The sequence below is a fragment of the Chamaea fasciata genome, unplaced genomic scaffold (genome assembly GCF_029207755.1).
Source record: "Chamaea fasciata isolate MVZ Bird 193981 ecotype frontalis unplaced genomic scaffold, bChaFas1.0.hap1 SCAF_1, whole genome shotgun sequence".
Classification (NCBI taxonomy): domain Eukaryota; kingdom Metazoa; phylum Chordata; class Aves; order Passeriformes; family Sylviidae; genus Chamaea; species Chamaea fasciata.
In genome coordinates, this window is record NW_027094086.1 from 150,152,376 (window position 1) to 150,179,755 (window position 27,380).

Consider the following 27,380-nt stretch of genomic DNA (forward strand, 5'->3'; position numbering starts at 1 on the left):
AGCGTCACTGCAATAACCTCTTGTTGCATTTCAAAACAATTCTGTGCAGAACCACTGATCACAAATGTGCTTTTCAGCTCTTCTCCAGGAGCATTGCTCACAGGGATTCAGTGACAAATAGCACCAGGGTTTAAATCCTCCAGCTCATTCCCATTAAGAGCCCTCTACAACTTCCATGCAAATGCTTTACACTTGCTTAACACACAGATATTCTCACATTGGTGCACTTTAAGAGCCAGTATTTGAAAGAATTCATGGCATTTAATTAGTTCTATTTTTAAATAGCAGCTTTTTAACGGGACGGTGGTGTGACCAGAGCATCTTTTGACAGTTATTGCAGAGTTTTTTTGCTCTTGCGTATCAGTTATGTGGCCAGTCTCGTAGCAGGCAGCACACAGAACTTGTTTTTGCTGTGGCACACGAAACCACATTTTCTTTCCTTTTGGCTTTTATGTAGAGTCCATTTCACCGCTCATCTGACATGTGGCATAATTCTATTGGAATTGGGTTGGAACTGGTACCGTAGTTGTGTTCATCCAAATAATACCGTCCTTTACAGACAAATGTGTGGTCCTGGAATTTTTTATCTGGAGCATGACTCCTGTGACTCTTCCTTAGATTTCCTGGTCAGGTAGAAATTATTACATATTAAAAACTGAGTATGTTTAATTTTTATAATGCTTTATATAATAATATATTTTTATAATAGTATAATAATCTCTAAAATTACTACCATAAACTTCCTCTAAGCTAATGGGGAGAGGGGAAACCCCCCAGATTTAACCTGAGTTAGGTACTGATGTTCGTGTGAGATTCCTGACTATACAAGGAGTTTAGCTCAAATTCAGATGCTGGTTTTTTTGGACATAGGAGTGTTGATGACATGGATCCTGCCCTAGGAGAAACTGGAGAGCTGAATTCCTGGCCATTAAAGTGTATTTTTTCAGACTGCAACCAAAATAATTAAATGACTCGAAAGACAAAAGGCATTTCTGTTAAATGACCAACAACCTTCAATATTTCAAGATTTTTGGTGCGCAGCTCGAGACCCTCCAAAGGTGCCTTGTTATTTAGAGGTGAACAGTTTTTAATTAAGGGAAATAAATGAACAAATCTCTGGAGCTCTCAGAGGGGTGACCTTCCTGGCAGATGGAGAAGGACAGCAAATTCCCAATTGCTCACGTTTCAGGACATAACTGTGGCTGCTGAGCTGGATAATTAGTGATCAGCTCCAGCTTGTGGAAAGAACAGTTCTTAATGAAATATCAAATAGCAAACCAGAGCTAATAAGAAAAAAAGAAGCTGCTTTTATTTGCTGCTTCTGCAAAGTTTGTGATGTTATTTATGGTTATAAGGTTTTACTGCAGTCTTTTGCAGGAATCCAGACACTGAAGTAAAACATTTAACACACATGAATTCGTGTGTTTGCACACACAGAGCTCACCACAGAGATTATACAATAAGTTGTGTATAAGTATTCATTTCACATTAAATCCCTGCATTTCTTTTCCCAGGCCAAATTTCTGGAATGATATAATGTTATTTATGTTTCTTCCCTTGCAGTGATGCTTTTGCAGTTCTTGTGGTAACACGTTCCTCTCCACTGGGGCACACCCTTCCCCTGCCAACCATCTCTAATGTACTGTGCTGGTGACCTCAAATTGGCATTTTCCTGTCATGCAGATTTTCCAATTTTTTACCAAGGGAGTGGATGTGACTTTTAAAAAACATAGAGCAATTGAAAGTCATCTTAGACTCCCCACAGTTCCTGGAAAAATCCTGTTTATACACTGCTTTCCTCTAAGCACATCTGGTCAGACCCACTTTACCCACAAAAGCCCCCAAACTGATGTCCACATCTGTAAACAAATCAAGAAAAGACAAAAAGAGAACCAAGTATGAATGGGAAATCCCAGGTGCCTTTCAAGTATAGGCTCCGACCAGGCAATTAGAATATAATACGCTAAGAAATAATTAGAAATGAGCGTTGTAAACCAGTTCTAACTGTCAGAACCAAGGATGGTTCAGCTTTTCATGTGTTTACCAGGCTGTTTTGCATTAACCCAACCTATGGACCACTCAGGACTGAAGGCACCATGAGGCCTGCAAGGCCTTTAGAGGAATTCTTGAGCTTTACATTTGTTCCACTTCCCTAGATTTAAATGCCTGTGTAGCTATTTCAGCTGGTTTTAACCCATTTCTTTCAGCTGGCTCAACTCTTACCAGTCATTTCCATTCTTTGCTTTGGGTGATACCCTGAACATCCTGGGATCGTGAGAGGAGTCCATGGCAGGGAGTTGGAACTGGATGGTCTTTGTGGTCCCTTCCAACCCAAACCATTCCAGGATTCTATGATGTCTTTTTTTCTTATTCTGAATTCACTTTCACTGTCATTTTGATTGGCTTTTCATTCCCTTCATCTGTGATAACACTGGGTTATGGGGTTTTTTTTCTTTTTAATTGGAAAATATTAACAAAAGTCATGGTAAAATTATGGAGGAGAAAGGATCCTAAACCATCGTTCTTTCATCTGGTTCCAAATGTACTTGAGAAACAATGAGTTTCATGACTCACAAAGTTGGCTTGGTGTATGAACTGAATTTTAAATGTAACTGCAATGCAGGTGCTCTAAGTGTCTGGAATAATTCGATCAGATGTGTTTCTTCACCTAATACTTGGAATTTCTTGTGGGTACACTTTTAATATTGCTAAGCTTTAACGTTTCCAGTGGTGGAATATTCTCTGCAATGTTTGATCAGCTGGGAAGAATGTTCTCCTTTGAAAAAGGGAGAAATGTGGAAAAGGGAGGGTGTAAGTGATGCCTCTTGTATAACAACATTGAAGTGTGATCTCTGAGTGAGAGTCAGATGGGCAAATGCAGATTTGGATGTACAGGCAGCACCTCACAGAGCAGAGAATGATACCTGGATCTGGTGATAGCTGAGTAATTCAGGAAGAGGTGACGAGAGGAGCTGAAGTGTTTGCTCAGCCCCTGTTTGCTGGAGGGGGGAATATTTCTCAGTCTTCTCAGGGTGTGTATAGGCAACAGAGCAGAGAACTCTCTGTATCCTCTATCATTCATCTGTGGCTGTCACTTCCAGTGCCAGGCTACCTTCAAATAGAATCATCTGCGTTCCAGCCTCTGTTATTTTTAAAAGATGAGGCACAGACACAACATTCTACAAGTTTCTCTCCCAGCCTGCAACGTTTTTAAGTGCAGCCCAAACGTGAGGCTCCTCAGACACAGACATAAAAGATTGGGTTGGTCCCTGCTCTTTAAGTAAACTATTTTTATCCATTCCAGGGTTTAATGAGAGAGCTTTTAATGAGTTTACCTGCCTGGTGATTTGTAGCATCTCATAACCCTGTTAGAGAAGTCAAGCTCTCTGTGGGACTGCAGGTTTCTCGAATACAGTGCACAGTTGCATGCGACTTCCCAGTTATTTATGTAATGAAAACATAAATATTTTATACACAAACACAGCCAGGGAACTGCTGGGAATGTTCTCCATAGGAGATAAAGACTCAACTAACCAGGGCATTAATGCTATTGTAGCTTTTCCATTTTAATAGGAGGAGCTGGTGCTGGGGGCAATCGGGAGAAAATAGCAACCTCTTAACAGCCTTGTTTAAAATAGAAAAACAAGGTCTTTGGGTGTGTAATACTGGGAAAAGCAGTTTCAAAGAGCAGGCTGAGAATTCTAGTGTCGCAAAAAGTCACCTGAGAAAATCAGTGCGGCAGAACCACAGAGGCCTTGATACCAACCAACTTCAAGGACATTTCAGAAGCACAAAAATTAGGATTTCGTGTCCCAGATGGTAGTTATCCTGTCAGTTAGGTGGGACAGGGACTGAAGGGAGTGTCAGACTGAGAGTTCTCTCAGGGTCAGATTTCCACCTGATACATCTCCAGGTCCCTGGGGTTTGGTTTTTTTCTGAGAAGACTCTGTGTGTTTACACTCCTGCCTAAGACACCTGAAGGTGGTAGGAGCTCTGGAGCTTGTATTGGAGCTCTCTCTGGTGCCCTGGCACTTGTGACCTCACCTGGGCACCCAGGTGCCAGTCAGGGTTATTGGAACTAAAGAAAGACACCTGGTTAAAATGTTAGAATGTTTTTCATAGAATTATAGAATGGGTTGTGTTGGAAGGGACCTTAAAGGTCAGGTAATGTCAGATATCATGTGCAGGGACACCTCCCACGAAACCAAGATTTTCAGAGCCCTGTCCAGCCTGGTCATGAAGATTTTTAAGCTTGTTAAGCTGATTCACACAAAAAGATGAATGACAGGGAGAGAAAAAAGTCTAAAAATGCGCATATTCTATCAAAATGTGGTTCACAACACATTGAACAAACACAGGTATCCACCACAACTTTCCTTTAGACAGACGAGATATCTCGGTCTTAGAAGTGCAAAGCATCAGGTAACAAAGCAAAAAATATGTGCCCTATATTACATTAAAATGTTCCCCTTTTTAGCCCTCTGGAAGTAGCAATAATTTCTGTGAGAGGCAAATAAAATTATGGCAACGTTGATTTAAGAGCATTAATCAATGTGATTTTTTTTTTCCCCTGCTGGTGTTGTATTGATGAGGAGGGTTGGATGAGCAGACAAATAACAAATTGGGCATTAGGAGGAGTTCCTAAAAAAGGAGGCTGTATAAAAAAGAGAAAAAAGTCTAATCAGAATCAGTGATTTTTCATGTTGCTCAGCTGTTTATTCTCTAGCTCCTGGAGGGATATTTGTCAAGTCTCTAGCAAGAGTGTTGCCTGCAATTCCTTGGGTTTGCTGAGTCAGCAGCCCAGGAGGATTTCCTGTGCAGGGAGCTCCAGGAGAGAGTTGTGATTCACAACCAAAGCTGCATGGAGAGGAGGGTGAAAGGGAAGCAAAAGAGCAGGAAGAGAGGACAAAAAATATGGGGAAAAAAAAAAATCACATTTACAGCACAATTCCTCTGTTAAGGATTTGTCTCTTGTATTCCCTCCCGCCCCTCTCATCAGGGTTGGCAATAAAGAGATTTTTCCCAATCAATGAAATAAACCCTGCTGCTTCCCAGAGTGAGGGTGTGTCTTGTGGCAGGTGCTGGGCCCTGCCTCGGGATCAGGGAATGGTGCTGGAAGCTTTCCTGGGGGAGCAGATGGGGTCAGTGCTCATCCCAGGGTCCCAACCCCACAAACTCTGCAGACCAAACTTCCAAAAATCACCCAAGCAAAGCTGTGGGGTTGGGAAAGCAGAGTTTTCCAGGCTTGAGGGGGCTCCCAGGGCTTCTTTTCCAAAGCAATGGCCACATGGCTGTTTGACCAAGCAGCTGTTTAACCTCTGTGAGGCCCCTGAGAAAGCTCTGCCAGCCCTAAAGGCCACGGGCTGCCGTCACGCCAGTCCCCAGGGGCACAGAACCCAACCACACAAACCCTGCTCTGCCTCCCTGGGCGAGGGGGGAATTCCTCTCTCCAGGGAAACCTGTGCTCCTGGCAAGAAAGTTGTGTTTCTCTCAGGTCTGTTTTCCCCGTGTGGAAATCACTTGGAAGGGCAGATTTTTGGAGCTGTAGATCCCATTTCTCCCAAAATCTGATGATCTCTGTGACGTTTTTATTTTATGCCATATAATGCCATTTTTTGCCTAAAAGGACACCATGAATGAATGAGAGCTGCCTCTGTACTGTCCTGTGTGTGTTAGAGCTGAGTTCTGCACCTAAATAAGTCAGGAAATTTATTTAGAGCAATAATTAGACCCCGAAATGTTGGATGTCTGGACTAGAATCAGAGAATTCTGGGGTGATTGGGCTTGGAAAGGACCTTAAGATCATTCAGTTCCATCACCTGCCATGGGCAGGGACACCTTCCACTAGCCCAGGTTTCTCCAAGGCCTAGTGTCCAACCTGGCCTTTGGACACTTCCAGGGATCCAGGGGCAGCCACAGCTTCTCTGTGCACCCTTCAGATTAAGATATTTATCTCTATTAATATATAATTTTGATTCTTCTATACTAAGTGTTCTTCTGTACTTGGTGACAGACACCTCTAGATATTGGTGTAACCCATTCATGAATCCCCCTCATGCTCTCTGTACTGCAGGGCCCACAAAAATTGTCTTAGGCTAGACTTTGGTCTCTTTAGTTTTTAGAAATCTCATTTTTATTGGGCATTTATAAATGTTCTGTGCATCAGGAATAGATGACAGATCACCCTTACCCTATTGATTGTCTTTTGAATTTTCAGTATCTTGTGACTCATCTTGGTAGGGCGGTTTGTAAGGTTATCACAAATGCTGTTTACTACTGCTGGTTCCTGGAACACATTTTTAAAATTGAATATTAAATGTATGTTCTTGCATGGGTGAGGGCAGATGCCAATGGATCTTTTTGTCAGGAGTAAAAGAAAAAGACAAATGCATCCATTAAACACTTCAGAATCATCATAAAAACACCCCAAACCCAAATAAAATCTATTTTAAACAAAACAAGAAAAATATGTTCTCTGCAGAACAACATTTAAAAACTATTCTGTAGTACTTTCATAGAATTATTATTTCCAATGGAGTTCAAAGAACCCAATCTCAGTTTAAACCACTTTCCCCTCTTTTTTTGTATCATCTAAGATTTCTAAGTACTTACTTTTTTCGAACAAGAAACAATGTGGAAATGAGCACTTTTAAACACCCCTCAGCTCTTTTAAAAAGGAACAAATGCCAGTTGTTTGTGGGGGTTTTTTGTTTTGTTTTGCTTTTTTTTTTTTTTTTTCCTATCAATATGGTTTAAACTGTAAATCCAATCAACATGTAGAGGGAAGATAGTCTCAAGGAACATCTTTCAGCCAGATTTAATTTGTGCTTGGGGAGTTTGATGGTTTTCCAACCTTGGTACGTGTTCAGTGCCTGACCTCACTGTTCCAGCCTTCTCTATATCTGGATTTCTCTTGAGGATTTCAGAGTGATAAAGGATTTTACTGTTCCTGCCCTTCCCAATAAGACATTTCTGCAGTGCTCTGTTCTTGCTCAGTGGGCTCCTTTTGGAGTGCAAAATTCTCTAAGAGAATATTAATTCTCTAAGAGCTTTAGACAGAATAAAATGCCTGATCTGCTGTGTCCTCTTTCCAAATGATTTTGGCCCCACAGTCTCTCTCTCCAGCTCAGAATCTGTGACCAAAATGTGTTATTGGGTTATTTAGGCTAAATCCAGGCTTTGCTTTGGTTTGAAGACTTCTAAAACAGTTTGTCAACAATTTCAGCTACTGATATTTGCACATTTGGGGCAGTCCAGAGATTTTAATTTGGGGTTTTTTTCTTCCCTGATAGGCAGATCTGAACATTTTTGATATTTGGCACAAAATTGTTTTAGACCTTTACTTTTTGCTTTCTTGTTTGCTAAAGGCTTGCAAGATAACTGATAATGCAAAATGTAGATTGGATAGGATTAGAGATATGCTAAAGCTCAAGGGTAGCAAGTTGTTTTCACCTCCTCAGAGATATTAAAATGTTCTTTTTTCCTGCTGCCCTCTGGCTGAGCTGGTTTTAGTTATTAGGTCTCTGTTAGCCAGTTATGATAATTTTCTCCATTATTTAAAAGCCATAAAACAAATAACAGATTTGCTCTGCAACAGCAATTAAATTCTCATGTAGCTTCAATCTAAGTCCGTTTTAGTGCCTCTTCCAGCAATACAGACGTGCAAAATCTAAACCTTTTGGGCATCATATGTTGTTTATTGTGTCTGAACTAATACAGAAACACTAGGTGAACAAACGGCATCTCATTTAAAATAACTATCCACTCTCACTTGTGTTTTCAGTTTAAAAGGTTTTCCCCCCAAAAAATGATGAATTTACTGTTCATCCATAAGTGGCTGTAGCTGTGGGCATTCCCAGGAACACTTCATTTGCAGAGCAGCTGTGGGAGAGCCAAGAATTTTGTACAGGCAGGCAGCATCAGTGGGAATGAATTGAAAAGGGCTGAAGGGCTTTTAATACCCTGAGGACACCAAACGAATATGATCCCATATATGAAAATATATTTATTTTTCTGCTCCTCCATGTCATCCATGTACCCCTTAAAACCTGAATGCCGTGGGTCAGTTCAGCTGAATTTGACAGAAGAACCGCATTCTCAGAAAAATTAATTTTCCAACAGTCTCATGTGAATGTTGAGGCAGAGGTTTTTTCTCAATTCCGCACAAAAAGATACATTTCACAAGAAACTCAAGAAATTTGTTAGGCAGAAGGGTATCCAAGCTGGAGCTCATCTTAGGACAAGGGTTGATGGCTTTAAACTAAAAGAGGGGAGATTTAGATGGGATATGAGCAGGAATTCTTCCCTGTTAGGGTGGTGAGGCCCATTTGTCCAAGAGTAAGAAGCTGTCTGACCTTTGGCTTTCAGACCCTCTGAGCTTCCTATTTTCAGATATCCTGAAATGAAATTAAAAAAAAAAAAAAAAAAAAAAAAAAAAAAAAAAAAAGGAATTTTGGGTTGTGTGTTCCATCTCTTTTGTAGCTCAAGCCTTTAAAACATTTCAGCAGCTGGATCTGATGACCTCAGGTTATTTTTCATTGCACTGAAGTGATGATCAAACATCCTTACTTCTCTGCCTTTCCCAAACATTTTTTTTGTACATGGCCTCATATCTAAATTATTCTCACCCCCTGAAATCTGTATCCATGGATAGCACGTGCTACAGCAGCTGGAGACACCCTGGGTGCTGTTTCAAACAATTTTGCATCGATCACTTCTTCCTTCTCCACAGCAGTTTATTTATTCTATTTATCCAGCTGTTTGCTGATTCTATATCAATACTCAAGGCTTTTTTTTTTTTTCCTGTTAATTAAAGCAGTACACGAGGGCAAAAAAATATTAAAGTTTCTTATCCATTGGTTTTCACCTTCTGGTTATAACATGGATTCTGCAGGTATTTGATTTAGGGAATACAAAGATAGAAATGAAACTTCTTTTCCCTTTTGTATCCCTGGATTTTTGCAACACCTCTGTTAACAAAACCCAAAATGATGCCTTGGGAACGACAATCAGTGTTTTAGGGGCAGCTCCCCATGACACGGTGCTGCCTGCAAAGGGAAGCTTTGGGATGTTGAGGGATGTGCAGTGGCAATTCTCCAGCTGCGCTCATGGATCTGGGAAAAAAAAACCAAACACCAACCAGCTGCAGAAGCTGGCAGAAGCCATTGTAAAATAGCTGTTAAAGCTGAGGAAGAATTAAATCCTATTTAATGTATTGCAAGGAAAAAAAAAGGGAGTTTGATAGCGATGTGTACGAATTACATTAATCTAGAGAAAATTCTGTTCTCAGTACTGCTTGATGGCATTTTGGGGCATTGTTTGTATTATTCAGAGCTTTGTGATTTTTTTTTTTCCATATGAGAAAACATGAAATATTTATCTGTTATCAAAGGTGCAATGTAGAAATTCTGAACACAGTAATCTCAAGGATCAAATAAATGAGTTAACATACTGGAATCACCCAGAATAATCCATGAGGGATAATATAAAAGGGGTTTCACCAGTTTTGCTTTCAAATCTTTGTTTAGCTGAAGTATGACAGCAATTTGCTCTCCTGGCAGAGGAATCCCTGCTCTATTTCTCTCTTCAGCATGGATTGTACAGAGAGTATTTACATGTGTTAATGTTTTCTTCTGAGAGCAGGGAAATCAAAGCAGCCAGAAGAGCTGCTCCCATTTCTGATCCTGTCATTCTCCCTGGAAAATGAAACTTTCCTCTTTCTATTAACTTCAATCCGAATAAATTAGAACATTATCACAATTTAATGTTACCATTTCAAGGGCTTCAGAACTATATTCTATTTTTTTCTATTTTTTTTTTTTTGTCATGTTGAAATTCAGAAATAAGTGGAGAAGAAATGCTCTGCGTATCTTTGTTCCATTGCACATGTCTGGCTCTAGGATGGACAATTATCAGAAAATCAGAGAAGTATGGAATGGTTTGGGTTGGGAAGGACCTTAAAAATCATCCAGTGCGACCCCCTGCCTCATGCAGGGGCACCTTCCACTGTCCCAGGTTGCTCCAAGCCCTGTCCAACCTGGCCTTGGACACTTCTAAGGATCCAGAGGCAGCCACAGCTTCTCTGGGCACCCTGTGCCAGGGCCTCCCCAGCCTCACTGTGAAGAATTTCTGCCCAATATCCCACCTAACCCTGCCCTCTTTCAGCTTAAAATCATTCCCCCTTGTCCTGCCCCTCCATCCCTTGTCCCAAATCCCTCTCCAGCTCTTCTGGAGCCCCTTTAGACCCTGGAAAGGGCTCAAAGGTCTCCCTGGAGTTTCTTCCCCTGAGAGGCTGGTCAGGTACTGGAACAGGTTTGTCAGGGAAGTGGTCGTGGCACCAACAGAGCTCAAGGAACATTTGGACATTTCTCTCACCTGGTGGGATTTTTGGGGTGTCCTGTGCAGGGCCAGGACTCAGTAGTCCTTGTGAGTCCCTTCCAGCTGAGGATATCCTGTGATTCCGTGTCACAGATCAGGTAGAATCCAGCATTTTGGAACTCAAATACGTAAGATTGGGCTCTTAGTCAACAGTCAGGGACCCCATTTGTATGGAATGCACAAAAACCCCAGCAGAACTCTCACCTCTTTCTCCAGGGTGCCAAGTTATTGACACTTCTCCACATTTAGCACATTAAATTTAGGAAGAGATGCTTGAATATATCAGCCAGCACTTCTTATCTGTCATGTAGAGCTGCAACCATTTATACTTTGGCTCTAAAGCCCTCTTTTTTTTTTTCTTTTTTTTTTTCCCTTTCTAGAAAAAGAAAAATTGTCTCTTGTTTAAATATGCAAAAGGTTCTGATTCTCACAGGCTGCACACTGCAGTCAGCTGCAAACAGCACAGCTAAGGCTTCTGCTACCCTGGGGAAGAACCCCTGTGCCACCAGTGCTGCATCCACAATGTCCCTGTACCTGCCAACGCTTCAGAAATGTCTTTTTATTGACGTTTTATTAAATGCAGATTAACTGCTGTACCTTGTTAGAGCTGAGAACAACGGGGCTTGTGCTGCCAGGTTAATGAAATCCATCCCTTGTTTAGTCACATTTTTCTGAGGAGGTTTCTGTGTGGCACAAAAGGCAGGAGATGCTGGAGCAGAATCTGGGTCATGGCAAGGCTCTGACAGCGAGACCTGTGGCTGATCTGTCAGGGTCTGAACGGCAGCCAAGCCCTGCTGGTTTGTTTGGAGTGAAGTCACCCTTTAAGGGGGAGATCTGTTGGTGACATGAGAACATCTCACTCCCTGCACGTTGTCCCTCCTTAAATCAAGCCCTACCCCGCAGGGATATAAGAGTAAAACAGGGATTTGAGGGCGGGTGTGCAATCTGGCACTGGGGTTTGTTTGGTTTAGTTTGGTTTCTAGTAATTCTGCAGTGCTGTTTTGTAAGACATTTCTGAACTTTGACAAAAATGATAAAAATGTAAGATCTTGTGATCAGTCAGCCATTTGTGTGTGGCTATTCAGAGTAGACTCTGGGTGCAGCCTTGGTCAGGCTCCTGTCCTGCCCAAGGTGGATCCTGGAGGCCTTTCAATAAATACCTACTTTATTCTCCAGCTCTGTCCAGTCTCTGTTTCAGGTTAACCTTCCAAGGCATCAAGAGGATCTCAGTCCCTGGATGTTGTCCCTCCATAAATCAAACCCTACCCCACAGTTTTGAAAGAGTAAAACAGGGATTTGAGAGCGGGTGTGCAGTCTGGCACTGGGGTTTGTTTGGTTTAGTTTGGTTTCTAGTAATTCTCCGATACTATTTTGCAAGACATTTCTGAGCCTTTTGAAACCTCCTAGATGTTCAGCTCAGCAAATGTTGTGTGGTTACTGGTAGGGTTTTCTAAGGAGCAGTGCATGATAAAATAATTTTTGCACACCTTTTTTTCTCCTGTGCTGATGCCACGTGAAGTAAAGCATTCAGATAAGGAATCACAGCACATGGATAAGAAATGCAATTTTTGCAGGATTAAGTATTAAGTTGCATTTTTACATCATGGTTCATAAGAACTTTTGAGTGACAGTTTATAATGGCAGAGTATTCTTGATACAGAAATGGTAAATAATTATATTAACACATGAAATGTTAGGAAAAGGGAAAAAACCAGGAAAAAAATGGAAAGAAAGAGTGAGCTGGATGGGTAACACCTGCAGCAAGGACTGCTCTCAAATGTTGTTCCATGCTCGTCCAAATTTTTGCACAGTAGGTTTCCTTTCAAAAACCTCAACTTTTGGGGATCCCATCCCATAGCAATTTGGAAAAAAAAAAAATCAGAAATGTTCAGGGTTGGCTTCAGCCAGGGAAGATTTTCCAGAGTATAGAAGGTTCCAGTTGTTAGTAGGAAACATTTCTGGATATTCTGCCCAGGCTGTGAGAAAACCAATGTGAAACCCAGAGGTTTCCTCTGTTTTTTCTGGTCATTTGCTATCCCATCTCTGCTCTCCTCCTGTATCTGCTGCTCTCAGCTCCTCAGGAAATGGACTGAGGTGGATGTGTCTGAATTTTTCACGATTTGTAAAGAGGAAAGCCCTCTAATTGTCACACTTTGTCTGAGACGTTCTGGAGCTCAGCTCTTGTGATTGAAGAGAGGAACTGGGTGTGATTGTGTTTCCCTGCCTCTCAAGCTCCTGTGAAAATGTCAGTAATTAATTACTGCTTATTTTGGTTTAATTGTGGCTAATACACAAGTCCCTACAGACTGTGAGTCTGGGCCTCTCTTTTATGGCATCTCTAAAAGAATTTTGTTGTTTTATTGTTCCTTTGAAACGTCAGGGATGGGGAATTGAGGTTCAAAGTTGTTTTTCATCACCTGTTCACTGCATGTCCTTGAGAGGGGCACGTTTGTGCTGCATCCAGACCATGGCATGATCCTAATTCAGAGCTGCATGTTCTCAGGCTCTGAAAATAAAATATATATAAAATATGACTACAATATAGATTATAGGGTTAAAGACAAAGGCCAAATCTCCCACTGAAAGTCATTATTTGTTAATATGCATTAATGGAGAAATTAAAACATTTAATGAAACAGATACTATAAAACAGGTAATGTGTCTTCCCACACTCAGTGGCGTCCAGGGCATCATTAAATGACATCAAATTGTTATTTTTAAGCTTGCAGATGCCCAAGACAGAAATGCTGCGTGTGGTTAAACAACAATGAATTGCAGACATACCAAATCCCTTCTGCTGCGTGGCTGGGGGGAATCGTGTTGGTGGAACTGATCACTCCTCTGGCAGGGATTGATTGCTCACTGTCAGGATGCCACTGTGCTCCATCAGAGATTTTGTTTCCTGAGAATTGCAACGAAATATTTCTGCACAAGAGCCCTTTCCCGATATTTAAATGTTGGTGTTCGACCACGTGTCCACTACTTCTGCTGGCCTCTACAGTTTGGGGTGCTGGAGGTGCAAGAATGAGGCACAAATCAGAATTTCCAAGCGGGATGGGGATGGGATTCACCAGTGCTGGATCTGCAGCCACTCGAGTCACCTTGGGATCCCATATTTGTTACCAGCAGGAGACACTGATGCTGCAAGTCTCCCTCTCTCCCTTTTTTTTTTTCACCCTGGAAACTTAAGCCATAAATATTGATCAAAACCACGTGTCCAAAGCATTGACTGGCTGTGAGAGAAGTGTTTCCTGATGCTCCTCAGCAGCTCAGCATTGGAGAGAAGGTGCCCCATCAATAGGCAGACAATCCTAAAAGCAGGAACCCTGCTTTGCTAGATCACCCAATAAAAGTGGCATTAGTGACATTCTCCGTGGTATAAACCCAGACTGAGGGACCACGGGGGGTAATAACCTTAGAGGGGAAGAATTTGGAATTCTCTATTTCGTGGAAAATTCAGTTGTTTTAATATCTTTTGTCATCCTGCAGGAGTGTGTTAATATAGCTCAACTTTTTTTTTCTTCCTTATTTTTTCTTTCTTCTCTTTTTTTTGGTTTGGGTTTTTTGCTTTTAGGGTTTTGTTTGTGTGTTTGGCTTTTTTTCGGTGTCGTTTTGGTTTGTTGGCCTAATTTCTTTTTCCCCATGGAAGAGATTTCATCACCTTCTAAAACTCAAAGTAAAAATTTTCCTGCCTCTAAACTGGATTATTTGAATGCCACCTCATGGGGCCTCTACGAGAGCTGCGAAGAAACTTTTGACAAGGGCATGTAGTGATAGAACAAGGGGAAATGGCTTCAAATTCACAGAGGGCAGGTTTAGGTGGGATATTGGGAAGAAATTCTTCCCTGTGTGGGGGTGGAGGCCCTGGCACAGGTTTCCCAGAGAAACTGTGGCTACTCCATCTTTTCCTTTCTGATCCCTTTAGCTGAGCTCCACGCTGGTGCTCTGACACTCCATTCAGTCTGCTCCTTTCTTTTCTTCAGAAATATGAACTTTACTCCCCTCCTCGAGTTTTTACAGCAAAATAGTGATGAAACTTTCCAGAAACAAGAAGGAGGAAGAAAAGCTTGCTGAGAAAACAACTCTGAGCACAGCCTTTTGTATGAAGAATTGACTCCTTTGGGATCCCGGTGGGGTTCTTTCAGCTGTGAGGTGATTTGTTTTTCATCCTCCACTTCAGCACAATGCCCATCCCAACGTCTCTGAGCATTGAAAGGAGAAGAAGGGGAACTAAAAATAAGCCTGAGCACTGCCAATTACAGCACCACTGCTGTAATGAGCTCTTTGCCTCCCATCTCCAGTGGTCTCCCCATCCCCGGAGCCCCGTCGGGGAATATTGGAGTAAGAGCTGCATTCACTGGAGCTGCCTGCAGGGAGGAGAGAAAAGGAACAACGTGTGTGCTAGCTGAGGGCAAATAGCTTTAATTTAATTAGCAGATTAATTAAAGCTTCCTCCCCTGGGCAGGGGACGTGCATTTGTGTGAGTAGAAAGTGTTTCTGCAGCCTCCCGTGGCTGCTCATCAGCGCGTCCCCGTTCCAAGTGTGACTCAGATGGGGCTCCACTGAGCTTGCTGGGAGCCTCTACAAAACAAATTTCCTGTCGGGGACCTTTTCTCCTCAGGGTTTTGTTTAGATGTAATGAAGTAAAAATGGGCAAATAATAACAAGTAACGGCAAGAGCTTGCTTTGCAAATGAACGTGGCATCCAGGGGCACGACAGCTGCAGAGCTCCTGAAAGCTCCTCTGTTTCTCGATGTCCCTGCAGTGAGAGAGGCCTGATGTAAGCACATATCCCCTCAGTGAATGGCCCCAGGAGTCCTTTGCAGCGTGAAAAACCATTCAAGGATTTTTGGGAGCCTTGGCTCCGCACACTTTGCATGGGTCCCGAGGAATGCAGAGAAGGCCAAAAGTGCCCTGGGCTGGGTTAAGAACAGAGGCAGTAGATGCAAGGAAATGTTTATCCCTATCTACTCAGCACTTCATGGATCACTTAGAGCATCACAGAATCACAGGATGGTTTGAGTTGGAAGGGGCAGAAAAAGCATCCTGTTCCACCCCCTGTCCCAGGCAGGGACACCTCCCACTATCCCAGGCTGCTCCAAGCCCTGTCCAACCTGGCCTTGGACACTTCCAGGGATTCAGGGGCAGCCACAGCTTCTTTGGACACCCTGTGCCAGGGCCTCCCCACCCTCACAGGAGAGAATTTCTCCCTAATATCTCATCTAAATCTACTACTTCTAGAACATTACATCCAGTTTTAGGCTCCTCAATACATAAAATATCTCAGTCAACCGTAGCAAGTTCAAGGGAAGGACACTGAGATTGCCTGTGGGGAGAGGATGAGGAAATTTGGCTTTTTTGCCTGGTAGGAGGAGAGAAAATTAAGGGGCAACCTTGCAGCAATCTTGTGTAATTATGAGGAGACCATCAGGAGGAAAGAGCCAGGGTTCTCATCATGATGTGTGGCAGGAGAATGTTGGTGCAACCTGGAACAAGGCAGGTTCATATTGGAGAAAATCCTGTTTACTCTGAGAATAAGTGAGCACTGGAATAAGTTCCACCGAGGTTGTGCAGTCTTCATTCCCAGAGTTTTCCAAAACGCAGGTGGGAAAAGCCCTGAGAAGCTTTAACCAATTCCACTGCTGGCCCTGCTTTCAGTGCAAGGTTGAGCTGGATTCTTCTGGAGGTCCCTTCCAACCTGAATTATCCTGTGCTTCCATGGTTCTCCCTGTAAGACACGTGTGGCAGGTGACATCATTCAGAGAAAGCCACCAGGGACAGGGATGTCTGGGTGAAGGCAAAGAGCAGGAGAGACTGAAGCTTTTAACATAATGTCTGCAGACCAGGAAAAGAAAGGTAAAGTTCTAGGTTATCTTTAACATCCTATTGCTTTTGGGTTGCTCTGGCAGACTCTGCTTTAAACAGGGGACATTCCTGTGTTGCCAGTACTGCCTAAAGAGTGAAAAAGTTGTGCTTTTCCTGAAAATCCTCTGGGAAAAAATAGGAAAGGAGAAGATGCCTCTGTCTGTTGCTGTTGCTGACAGAAAATACAGCTGTAGAAATTATGGTCCAGAACCTTCTTACAGATCATCTGGAACTCCCTATTCAGAGTTTATGTGGAAATTTCAGGGTTCAGAGTAACCAGTAGTTTTGCCAAGACAACAGATTGATCTAACAGAGAAAATCTGAGAGTTGAAAAATCAACATTGTCACCTACAGATTTACCCCTCTGGGTGAGCAGCTCCTCATATTATGTGAACAGCGTGTCCCAGATTGCTCAGAAATTAAAGTGTTTCTATTTCAGCTCTCTCATTTCAGGTGTTCAGCTGAATCTGAACATCTCATCCCAGATTTATGTCAATATAAATCCTCACTTCTCAACCGGGCACAATGTGTTAAAAAACATAGATCCCACCCTCCAACTTCCACTCCAGTCATTTTTATTAATTGCTTAATCTGAACCTCTGTGCTAAATCTGAAATTGTTGTCTGAGGCTGGAGCAGTACGATCACAGAGGAAAAAAAAAACCTCATTATTTTTCCTGCTTTGTCAATCACAAATTCCAGCAATTTACATATGCATGACTTGCCTGTAACCTCCCATCGAGGAAATCTCTTGCTGTGACAGAGACTTGGCCAAACCCTGGACCCACACTGGGCTCTCCTCTTGCCAACAGCTCTGCCATGTCACAACCTGTGTCGGGAGCTGGAAAGTGTCCTTGGAAGAGGTTGTCAGTGATATTTGCGAGCCCTGCGCCCCTGATATCCTGCAGTGAGGCCTTGCAGCCCAATTTTGCTCCATGCTAAAAGCTCTCAAAGTTGTGAGAGTCTTCCCATAAAGTTTTCTAAGGGAGTAGACCCTGAATTGGACACCTAAATTCCCTTTCTTTTGAGCAATTTGAAAAATTAGTGGGAATTGCAATGCTGGCAGGAGGTCATCAGCTTTTCAGGTCAATGCTGGCCTTTGAGGAATGAAGGAAAGATCCAAACTGCTATTGGGAGTTGAGAATTATGTCTTTGGAGAAGAAATTCTCAGGAATTGCTGGAGAAAGCCATTTTTATGAAATAAAAAATCAGCAATCATAAGGGCTTTTAAACCCTTAGTTTCATTCCAAGCACATTGCATCTAGCAGGATTTTTTAATCACTTTTCCAGTGGATGGTTCATCCTGCCAGTACAAGGCTTTGAGAAGCATCACCTGCTATCAGAGATAGGGTAAAAAACAAATGTTGGTTTAATCCAAGATGACACTTCCCGTGGACATCCTCAGCTATCCTGGGAATGCTTCACAATGCTCAAAGAGGGGATTTACAACTGATTTCCAAGATAAGGCAGCTTGCAAAAAGATACAAAGAAGTTATTTACAAGAGCATGTAGTGACAGGACAAAGGGAATTACCTTCCAAGTGGAAGAGAGCAGGTTTAGATGGGATATTAGGAAGGATTTTTTCCCTGTGAGGGTGGTGAGGCCCTGGCACAGGGTGCCAGAGAAGCTGTGGCTGCCCCTGGATCCCTGGAAGTGTCCAAGGCCAGGTTGGACAGGGCTTGGAGCAGCCTGGGATAGTGGAAGGTGTTCCTGCCCATGGCAGGAAAATTGGAAAAAAATTCACTCTCAAGTCTCTTCCAATCCAAGCCATCCCATAATTCTATGATACTACAAAAAGCCAGTTCAAGCAAACTCAAAAATAGTTTTGCCCCATGTTGTGTATCACATCTTTTTGTCCAGCATTCATTTCACAAGGCATCCACTGAGAGAAGGGAGCTGTTGATTGTGCTGCTGCTATTTTTGAATCTGCAGTGGGATGTGCACCTGTCCAGGAGCCAGGAGTGTTAGAAGATTCCCATAGTTTAAATTTCCATCAGCCGCTTTGAAAAGGATTGATGACTTTCCTTGGCAGCGTGTTCTGCTGGTGGGTTGTTGGAACCCTGGGTACAGAGAATTTCAGACTTTCTGTGCTGATAGGCACTGACCCCCAAGCAAACACTGCATTTGACCTGAGGAAAAGGCTTCCAAAATTGAGTGACAGCACTGGGATTATGGGTGTGGAGTTTGAATACAAGTGTGTGATGTTACATGGTGGAAAACTTAGAGTTTAAGGTTTTAGAATATAGTAATAGATATAAAGTAATATGGAGAATTTAGGGCAGAGGCTGAGTCCTTCTTTTTCACCACCTTCTCCATGGGTCTGGGTGGGATTTTGTAATTGGATAGAAAACTCTGCATGCGGGCCACGGGTAGTTGGTTTTTGGATTAAAAGCAAAAATAATTTAGGTGTCATTTCTTAATTGGAGAGTTTGTGCTTAAAAGGCCTCGTGAGAGAGATTGGGGGGTCATTTTTTTTAGTTTGTTAGCTTGAAGTGCTGTAGAACTCACGGCTTGTGAGACTGTAATATAAATAAGAATTAATAAACATCTGAGTCCAAACACAAAACACCATCTCGCTTGTTTAATCCCGACCTTGGCAAAAAGAAAATAAAAAGCAGCAGTGAGTATTTTCTTTCTCCTTGCATGATTTGTCTAAAGCGTGGTGTCCAGACTCTGCTGCAGACTGCACCACTGTGGCTGGGTTTGAACAAGTTCCCAATGGCTTTAGCCTTTCACTCAGTGGGAAGTGTTTTGGAATCACAGCCATGGTTTGGATGTCATTTACACACGAAGGCAAAAAACTCAATCCAGTGACAAACCTCAGAGCTTTCTGGGGCCAGCAACTTGTTGGACTGCCAAACCAGTGCTGTGGGGCCCGGCAGTGATGCAAATCAGTTCTGGTAAAAAAAAAAAAAAAAAAAAATCCAGATAATCAGAGCTCCTTCCCAAAGCCCTTTATTTTTAACACAGCATTTTGCAAGTCTTGGCCCTGGTGTGACCAGTTGAATCATTGCTTGGTGAGAACAGGGACTCAACGGTGTTGTTTCCATGACAAAGTGAGCCTCTTTTGGCAATACTCACGGAACAATTTATCATTTTTGAAGCTAACTTTTCAATGCTGGAAGTCATAATAGAATTAGTTAAATGTGTGTAATTCAGCTTGAAGTGAGTGATCTCATCTACCTTGTGGATTGAACTCCTCTCTTGCATTATTTTAGAAACAACACTTAGGCATAAGTTGAATCACGCTCTAATTCATCTTTGTGTGTATGTAAAACCATGGCCATGAAGGATTTAATGAAGATTTGCTCTCGTTGTTGTTGTTGCTTCTTATCTGTCCTTCTCTACTCTCACATTGTCACTGTGCCTGATATGGCATATCCTAAATGGAGTAAAAATGTTCCCATTCACTTAGGAAAAAAAAAAAAAAAAAAAAGAAAGAAAAGAAAAAATGAAAAAAAAAAAAGGAAAAAAATCAGAACTTTACAGACTTTACACAGAAATGCAGAAGAGGAAAGAACAGCCAGAGGTACTGAATTTCCATATTTGATCTGGTCTTTATAGAAATGCCAAGTGAATTCCTGTCTCACCATCACAGCACTACTAGGGCTTCAATGCAGATTTTCTGATCCTGGAGGTTCTCAGGAGTGCTGGGGACATCTCGCTTCTGCAGGTCCACTGAGTAAACTCACGTAGAAAAATCAGGTTTGATCGCAGTTGTGAATATTCTTACTGAGAACAAAATGAGCAAAATGGTGTTTTTGAATGACTGTAGTCAAAGACATTCTGTTTTTTTGTCTGGACTGTTCTGCACAGTTGGTGTGTATATACAATTATATAGACCAAATTTATAAAATATAAATATATGTGAAAAAAATATATATAAAATTTATTGTAAATACATGAGCTGTAAATATTGTAACTATATAAGTATTATATAATATATAAATAAATAATATAACATGATTGTTATTAATTTTAGGATCATTTCACGGGAACAGAAAAGAGTTTAGTACTGAAATTTGCACAAAGCAAAAATCACATAAGGAAAATGAAAGCTCTGAATTTGTTGTACCTCTATACTGTCCTGCCAGCTTCTTTGTTCCCTCAGAACTAAACAGATATTGACTGTCTTTTGCTGTCTTTGTATCTAAATGAATATACACGTTTTCTAAACTGATGTGAGGCAGAATCTTTCACTTCATTGAGAGTAATAAATTTTTCAAAGACCTGTGAATTTCCTGCACTATCGACTTGGGTTCTTGATTTTTTCCTAGTATGTGTCAAAACACTCTTTAACTGCATGTATCACTGATCTCTTCTGGGAAACTGAAACCAGACTGTCTCTGCTGAGCACAGGAAATTACAAATGTCCTCGAGGGAAAAGAAATGGAATCACCAGGCCTGGAGTTCGAGCTTACACTGCCACTGGAATTGAGCTCTGCCTTCAGCTGTTGAAGCCTGACTTGGCAGATTAAAGGCTCCATGGTCAATGGGGAAACACCAAAGTCCTGGATCCTTTCAGGAAAATTTGATAACGTTAAATTGTCTCTGCATTCAACAGACAAACCTTGTGTTATTAACAATTCAAGCCTTTTTGATTATCCCAGATATAGAATCACTTGTTAGCAGGGATGACAGGCAGCTCCTGTTCTCTCCTCCGACACTGAGGTTGATGCTTTCTCCTTTTCTTTGCTTTCTGTTTCGTTTTCCATGTTCCCCAATTTTTTTTTTTTTTTTAATTTGTTGATGAAGTGCTACAAAATGGCACAAAGATGGTGATGGGAAGTCACATCAGAATATTGCGGCAACAGTGAAAGCTTGAGGAAAGTTGCAGGTGAAGCACGTGGTTCTGGTGCTCTGTCCACACCTGAGCCTCCCAAGCCAGACTTACTGGGACACAGATGACTAAATTTGATCAGTGTAGCCAGAGACGTCTGACTAGATGTGCCAGTCTGCAAGGAGAACAGTAAAGTCTGAGCTTTCAACCTTTGGCTTTCTTTACAATCAATCAAGTCCTGGCTTTGAGACACGTCTAGCAATCAATAGATCAGAAAAAAATAGGGATAAATCAGATTCTTTTGTTTTTTTCATGGTAGATTGAAACTAAATTTTCTTATCAAATTTCTCTGAGGACGGGGTGTGGTGGGTTTCTTAATATTCTAGAGTAGAATCACAGAATGCTTTTGATTGGAAGGGACCTTAAAGATCATCCAGTGCCAACCCCTGCCAGTAGACACCTTCTACTGTCCCAGGCTGCTCCAAACCCCATCTCCAACCTGGTCCTGGACACTTCCAGGGATCCAGGGGCAACCTGGAATAGCCTGTTCTAGTGTCTCACTAACCTCCATCATTTGATGGACTTTGGATAAATATGTGCATCTACGTGTGGCATTTAACATCCACAGTTTCAAGCTGAAGAGTTCTGCAAGTTAACAGTGTGTAAAGGAATATTTCTTTCTGTTTTGTCATATCCTGCTTGCATAGACAATGCATTATTATTATTATTATTATTGTTATTATTATTATTAACAATATAATTATAAAGACAACATTATTACTAAATGACAACTTTTCTAATCTGTACCTGGTGAACTGTATAGAAACTGCCACATTTGTGTATTGAGAAAACCCCTGGACACTCCTGTCAGCCCTGGGCAGCTGTGGGGAGTGAAGCTGCACCAACAGCAGAACTCTGTTTTTCTTACTATTTCCCCTTTATCTTTTTAAAATATATTCCAAGAACTTGAATGTCAGCCAATGCAATTTTCTCTATCTTTGGGGATGCTTAGGGGATGATGTAGCAAAAGCCCTTATGTTCTTGGGAGATCCTGGAGATCTGTGACAATTTATCTTTTCCAGGCACTCGGGAGCCCTTAAAACAGAACTGTGTTTGTTTTGAAGACAAACAAATCTAATATGGTTGTGCCTGGTGTGTCCCCCGGGGGAAAATAGCTGAAATTTATTACTGGGATCTTGGAGATGCTGAAACTGTGCAGCATTATGAGTTCCTACAAATGGTGAGGAAAGCTTTCCAGAGAGTTCATCAGGAAACCCTCTCTGTCCTTGAAATAGCAGTGGTGGCTTTTAACATTTAACAAAAAATAAAAAAAAACCTACAGATGGTTCAGAGCATCATCACCCAAACAAAAGCACAAAACCAGCACCATCAAACTGGATTATTAGAGACACTGAATAGTGTGGGTTAGAAAGGACCTTACAGGTAGATCTCATTCCACCCGCCGCCATGGGCAGGGTCACCTTCCACTGTCCCAGGTTGCTCCAAACCCTGTCCAACCTGGCCTTGGACACTGCCAGGGATCCAGGGGCAGCCACAGCTTCTCTGGGCACCCTGTGCCAGAGCCTCACCGACTTCACAGGGAACAATTTCTTCATTAGTCTTGATCTGAATCTCCCCTCTTCCATTTTAAAACCATTCCTCTTTGTCCTGTCACTATCTGCCTGTGTAGAAGTTTCTCTCCCTTTTTTTTCTAAGCCACTTCAGCTGCTGAAAGGATTTCACCTGCCTTGGGATTTGCTCTCAGGTATTGTTGATTGGTGCATCCCTGGTCCGAACTGTTCACTCCCTTCCCTGGGATGCGAGGGGAAGAAAAGTTGAACTGTGCAGATGGGGCTCCAAGATAACCCAGAGCAGATTAAATTTGGGTATTTCTTTCCCCATTTGCCTGTCCCTTCTTAGCAGATAAGGGGAAACAGGTCACAAGCCACTCCGTCTGTGGTTTTCCACTGTCAAGAGTAAAGGAAGTGGGATGAGAAATAAAATAATAACATTGCTCCAGTGAACTACCTCCTGCCAGGACACTGATTTTCATGAAGTTTTCCACTGTGTGGGATTTGAACCTCAGCTGTGCCCATATAAAGTGATCTCATGAAATCTGAGCTTTTATTCTCCTTGAATTGATATTCCCTGGCCACTGTCTGCTATAGGAATGAAATCCTGTATTGATTTCCAGAAATGGGTCACATCCTTATTTTGTTGCTGCTTTGGGATTGCCTGGATTGTGTTGGTGGCAATGCTCTCATAAACTACATTTTTTATCCCCTTCTTTCCCCCACCCCCCTTTACTATTTTTTTGTAGTGGGCTGTACTAGAGGGTTAAAAACAGAAAATAGAAATAAAGAAAGAAAATATTTGAATCAAGTCAGCCTGGTTTATTTGACATAGTATTATTTTTGGCAAAAGAATTTGCCTTGAATTCTCTGGAAATAAATAAAGGTAACATTGAGGAATGAACAGCGTGACAGAATAAGAGAAACAGCTTTTAATTTGGTTTAGATTCCAGAGAGATTTTAATGAATTGTGCAAAGACTCGTGAGAAACAAGTGGATGATCAAACCAAGCCTAAATTTATTCCTAATTCTTCTTTAAATTAGTTCTGTATTTAGAGATATCCTTGTTCAGCTCTATGTGAAGAAGGAATTCAAAAAAATAAAATAAAGAAAAAAGTTAGAAATCACATTTTGACAGGGACAACAATATAAAACCCCCACATAACTTGTGAGAATTTTAATTACTTAACTTGGCCTTAGACCTGCTAGAAGAAAAAAAAAAAAGACAAAAAAGTAAAGAAGATAAAAAAAGAAAGAAAATGAAGTTTGCTACAGTTTTTTCTCAACTTTAAATGATATTTTTCTTTCTTCCTTTTCCCTTTTTTTTTTTCCTTGTAATGGGATCTTAAAACTTACTGAAGTTTCCTGATCACCTCACTGTTAAAAAAAACTATTTTATTTTTGTAACTGTATTTTTTTTCTCCATTTCCCCCCATATTTCAGGTTGCAGCAACCCATTCCAACTGCATCATAAAAAAGGAGCAAGAGACTTGTCTGGAGAAGATCCGGAGGGCCACGGCCCTGAACCCTCTCAATGACTCCTCTCCAGGTGAGTTTCAGATCCTGCACGTTGAGCTGACCATTTAAAGTGTTTTTCACCATTTCCTGTGACGCCTGGAGGGGTTTTCAGCGCTGTCAAAGAAAACCCTTCATGATAAGAGGAGCATCTCTGCGGCTGAACGAGCTTGGCAAAATAAGGACAAAAGTTCGATCTGTGGGTGTGCATAAGAACCATTCCTGGTTGTTATCAGAGGTCAGGAATTTGTTTCTTCGCTTTAGGTAATGGAGTGGCAATATGTCTGCAAAACTAATCAAAGAAAAAAAAAAAAGAAAAGAAAAGAGCAAGGATGCCTGTATGATTTTTGCCTGGATGACAACCGCTCTGGGGACAGGATGTGACACAAAGTGCTGCTCTAGAGCAGCTCGTTTTCCTTCCTCGTCTCAGTAATAATTTGTGTATCTCTCACATGATCTGAAGCCCTTTACAGGGATGAACGTGGTGGTGTCTGCAATCTTGATGAAGGATACTTGTGCTGCCGCTGAGATAAGAAACTGAGGCAGCGAGCAAAGAAATTTATAGTTTAATATCCTGCCTTATTTCCTCCTGAGTGCAGCAGGAGCTGCCTGTGGCCAGCACCGAGGAGAGAAGGGCAAAGAATGACAAAGAAACTAATTGGAAATCGGGGTCCATTTGCTGAGTCCTGTCCAAACTGCTTCTGCTGTGACTGGAATTGATAAAACCCGCAGATAAAAGCTGATAAATCACATTGTGCGTGATAAAGGAGGGGAGGTTTGTCTCCCCTTTTTCTTGCAGGGCATTTCAGTGCAGGGGCAAAGGAGGGCAGAACGCAGGTATCTGTGTTACCAGTGTCCTCTAAAGCAGCCCATTCCTGCATTTTATCTGCTAGGAGTGTTTCCATGAGAGAGGAGGGTTTCCATCAAGGTTCTGCCGTTCCTCTCATGCACAAGTTCATTTCTGTTCTGCTGCCCAGCTCTGGGCAGATGAACTGTGGGGTGTGGTGGAAGTGAGGAAGGCTCAGTGTACTTGGGGCAGGTCATTTCTCCCCCAGGGATGTGTTTTTGAGACCTTCTTTGTGCTTTGCAGAAGAGCTTCCTAATTTTTCCCTGGTCCAGAAGCGGCATGAGCAAGGAAAAAAGGAAAAAAAATCCTGTTTCTTGTCTCCTACCCCCATAATGATGCCAGGAGCTGATCATGAGATCTATTTCTTATGCTTATGCAATGCCTATTGTTTGGATTCAGGAATTCATAGAACTCCCCAGGTGAAAAGAGACCATTTCACCAGCCAGCTTTTACTTCTTTATCGCCCAAATCCAGAATAACCCCGACAGCTGGGGTCTGTTCACACTGAGCTCCTCCCATGCCTGTTCCAAATGGAAAGGACACAGCTCAGAGGAAGCCCAGAGCCACTGGAAAGGCTTTTGCATCTCAATGTGGTGAAATTGTATCACCCACTCAGGCAGGAAGGGACAGGATCCTTTCAGGCTCTCAGACTCAGAGCAGAACCCAGCTGCTCCCTATTCTGCTCCCCCAGTATTTGCAGGCTGAATCACTGGGAAGGTTTTCCCAGGCTCATTGAGCATCTTTTAGTTGTTCCCCACATCCTGTGTCAACGAGTTCCCAGCTGATGTGGCTTAGAGTAAAAAAAAAAAACCCAAACAAAACCAACATATCCCCTCCAAGAGATTAATCTTCCAGTGAAGGAATTTGGTATATTTCTTGTTTGAAAGTCCTTTCACTCATTCCATGGATCCTGCTTGCTGGCCTTTTTCTCTGCATTTTAATTTTTTTTTTTTTTGTAGAAATGTTTTAAGTTTATTTCATTTCACCTCTGGGACTGCAGCATTTCACTCTAAACCCTGACTTGGAGACTCATCTTTCATGATTTCATGATTCTTATTTCAAGTCAGATCCTGCCACCCTCATTCCCAATAAAACTTTATCTCTTCCATCAAAAGATGGGGATATCAATAAAATTCTACTGCCTCCTTACTGGTTGAATTTTTGGAGATGTTTCACCACAAAACTCCCTGAAGATGCAGTAACTCTCCAGAAACTAAGCAGCTGTAAGTGCAGGGTGTTGGTCCCTCTTGAATTTCTCCTGCTGCACACAAATTATTTTTTTATTTGGGGAAAATGAAAATTGCCCCATATGATTATTTTATATTCAGCATTAAGACTTACTCATGATGGCAATTAGTGGAGAAATGCTTTCAGCTTGTTTCTTTCAAAGAAAGAGAAAGAAAGGGAATAACTCCCTTGCTTGCCAGAAACAATTGAAAGAAGGAAGAAATCCCTCCTGATCTGTGAATAAAATTCTGTTTATTCAGAGGAGAAGCACACAATTACCTCTATGACTCTTCCTGCATGAAAATTCCCATAGAAAAATTCAATATATAAATTTTTTGAGAATTTATTTCTCCTCAGTGGGGCTGCAAGGTCTGAAATGGGGTCATGGGCTTTTAGGAGGCCTGCAGGGGCTTGTGAACATGGTCAAGTTACTGTGACTTAAAAGAAAAATCCACCTTTTTGGGCAGGTGACACAAGGAGGGTCATGTACAGAACTTGGGTCTGGGACATGACCAGTCTCTGTATTCTGTGTTTCTACAGTATCTAGAAAAATATTATAAAATACAATAAAATACTATAAAATATTAAAAGATATTAGTAAATAATATAAAATATGAAGGTTCATTAATCCTCCAAGGTGCCCACATGGTGCAAAATGTGATAATGCTAAAGTAGGTTCTCTGCTGTTGTTTAGAGACCTTGTTTTCTGCACTGATGATTCTCTGCATGGGAAGCCCCACCCTTGGGTGGCAAGGGAGGAAGAACAACTTGTGGGTTCCTACATTTTGCAAGAATTCATCTCTGCTGCCTTTGCTTTACCCCCTTGCTGTGTTCAGTGAACACAAACATCGGCCAAATGGGGTTTGTGACGTTTCCTCCTTTCTCTCCCACTCTACCTCTCATGCCCAGATGTTCTGCTCATTGCTTCTTTCTCCTTTACAGAACTGTTTTCTCTCCTCCTGCTGCTGGGCCATGCCTTTAATGCTTCAGAGGCAATGGTTGCCTTGAAATTTTCTGTCTGGTTAATTTTTTTTTCCCCATCAGTTTTGTGATGGATTCTTCCTCTTAAATGCTCTAAACTCTTTAGAAAACTTTATATGAGAAGAAATAGGGGGCATGTGCTGACCCTATGTGTCCGTTCCCGTTCAGTCATCACTTACAGCCTGAATGGAAAGGAGAGTTTGAAGGAAATGAAATCT

General features: G+C 41.8%; 1 protein-coding gene across 3 annotated transcripts in view; it reads left to right on the forward strand.

Moving 5' to 3' along the window:
* Window positions 1–27,380, forward strand: part of ADCYAP1R1 (ADCYAP receptor type I) — a 138,009-nt gene that overhangs the window by 32,738 nt on the left and 77,891 nt on the right. For all 3 annotated transcript variants that reach the window (XM_066201736.1, XM_066201718.1, XM_066201727.1), the window contains exon 4: window positions 24,036–24,141. In XM_066201736.1, coding sequence (XP_066057833.1) covers window positions 24,036–24,141 — 106 coding nt within the window. The remainder of the gene's footprint in view (window positions 1–24,035; window positions 24,142–27,380) is intronic.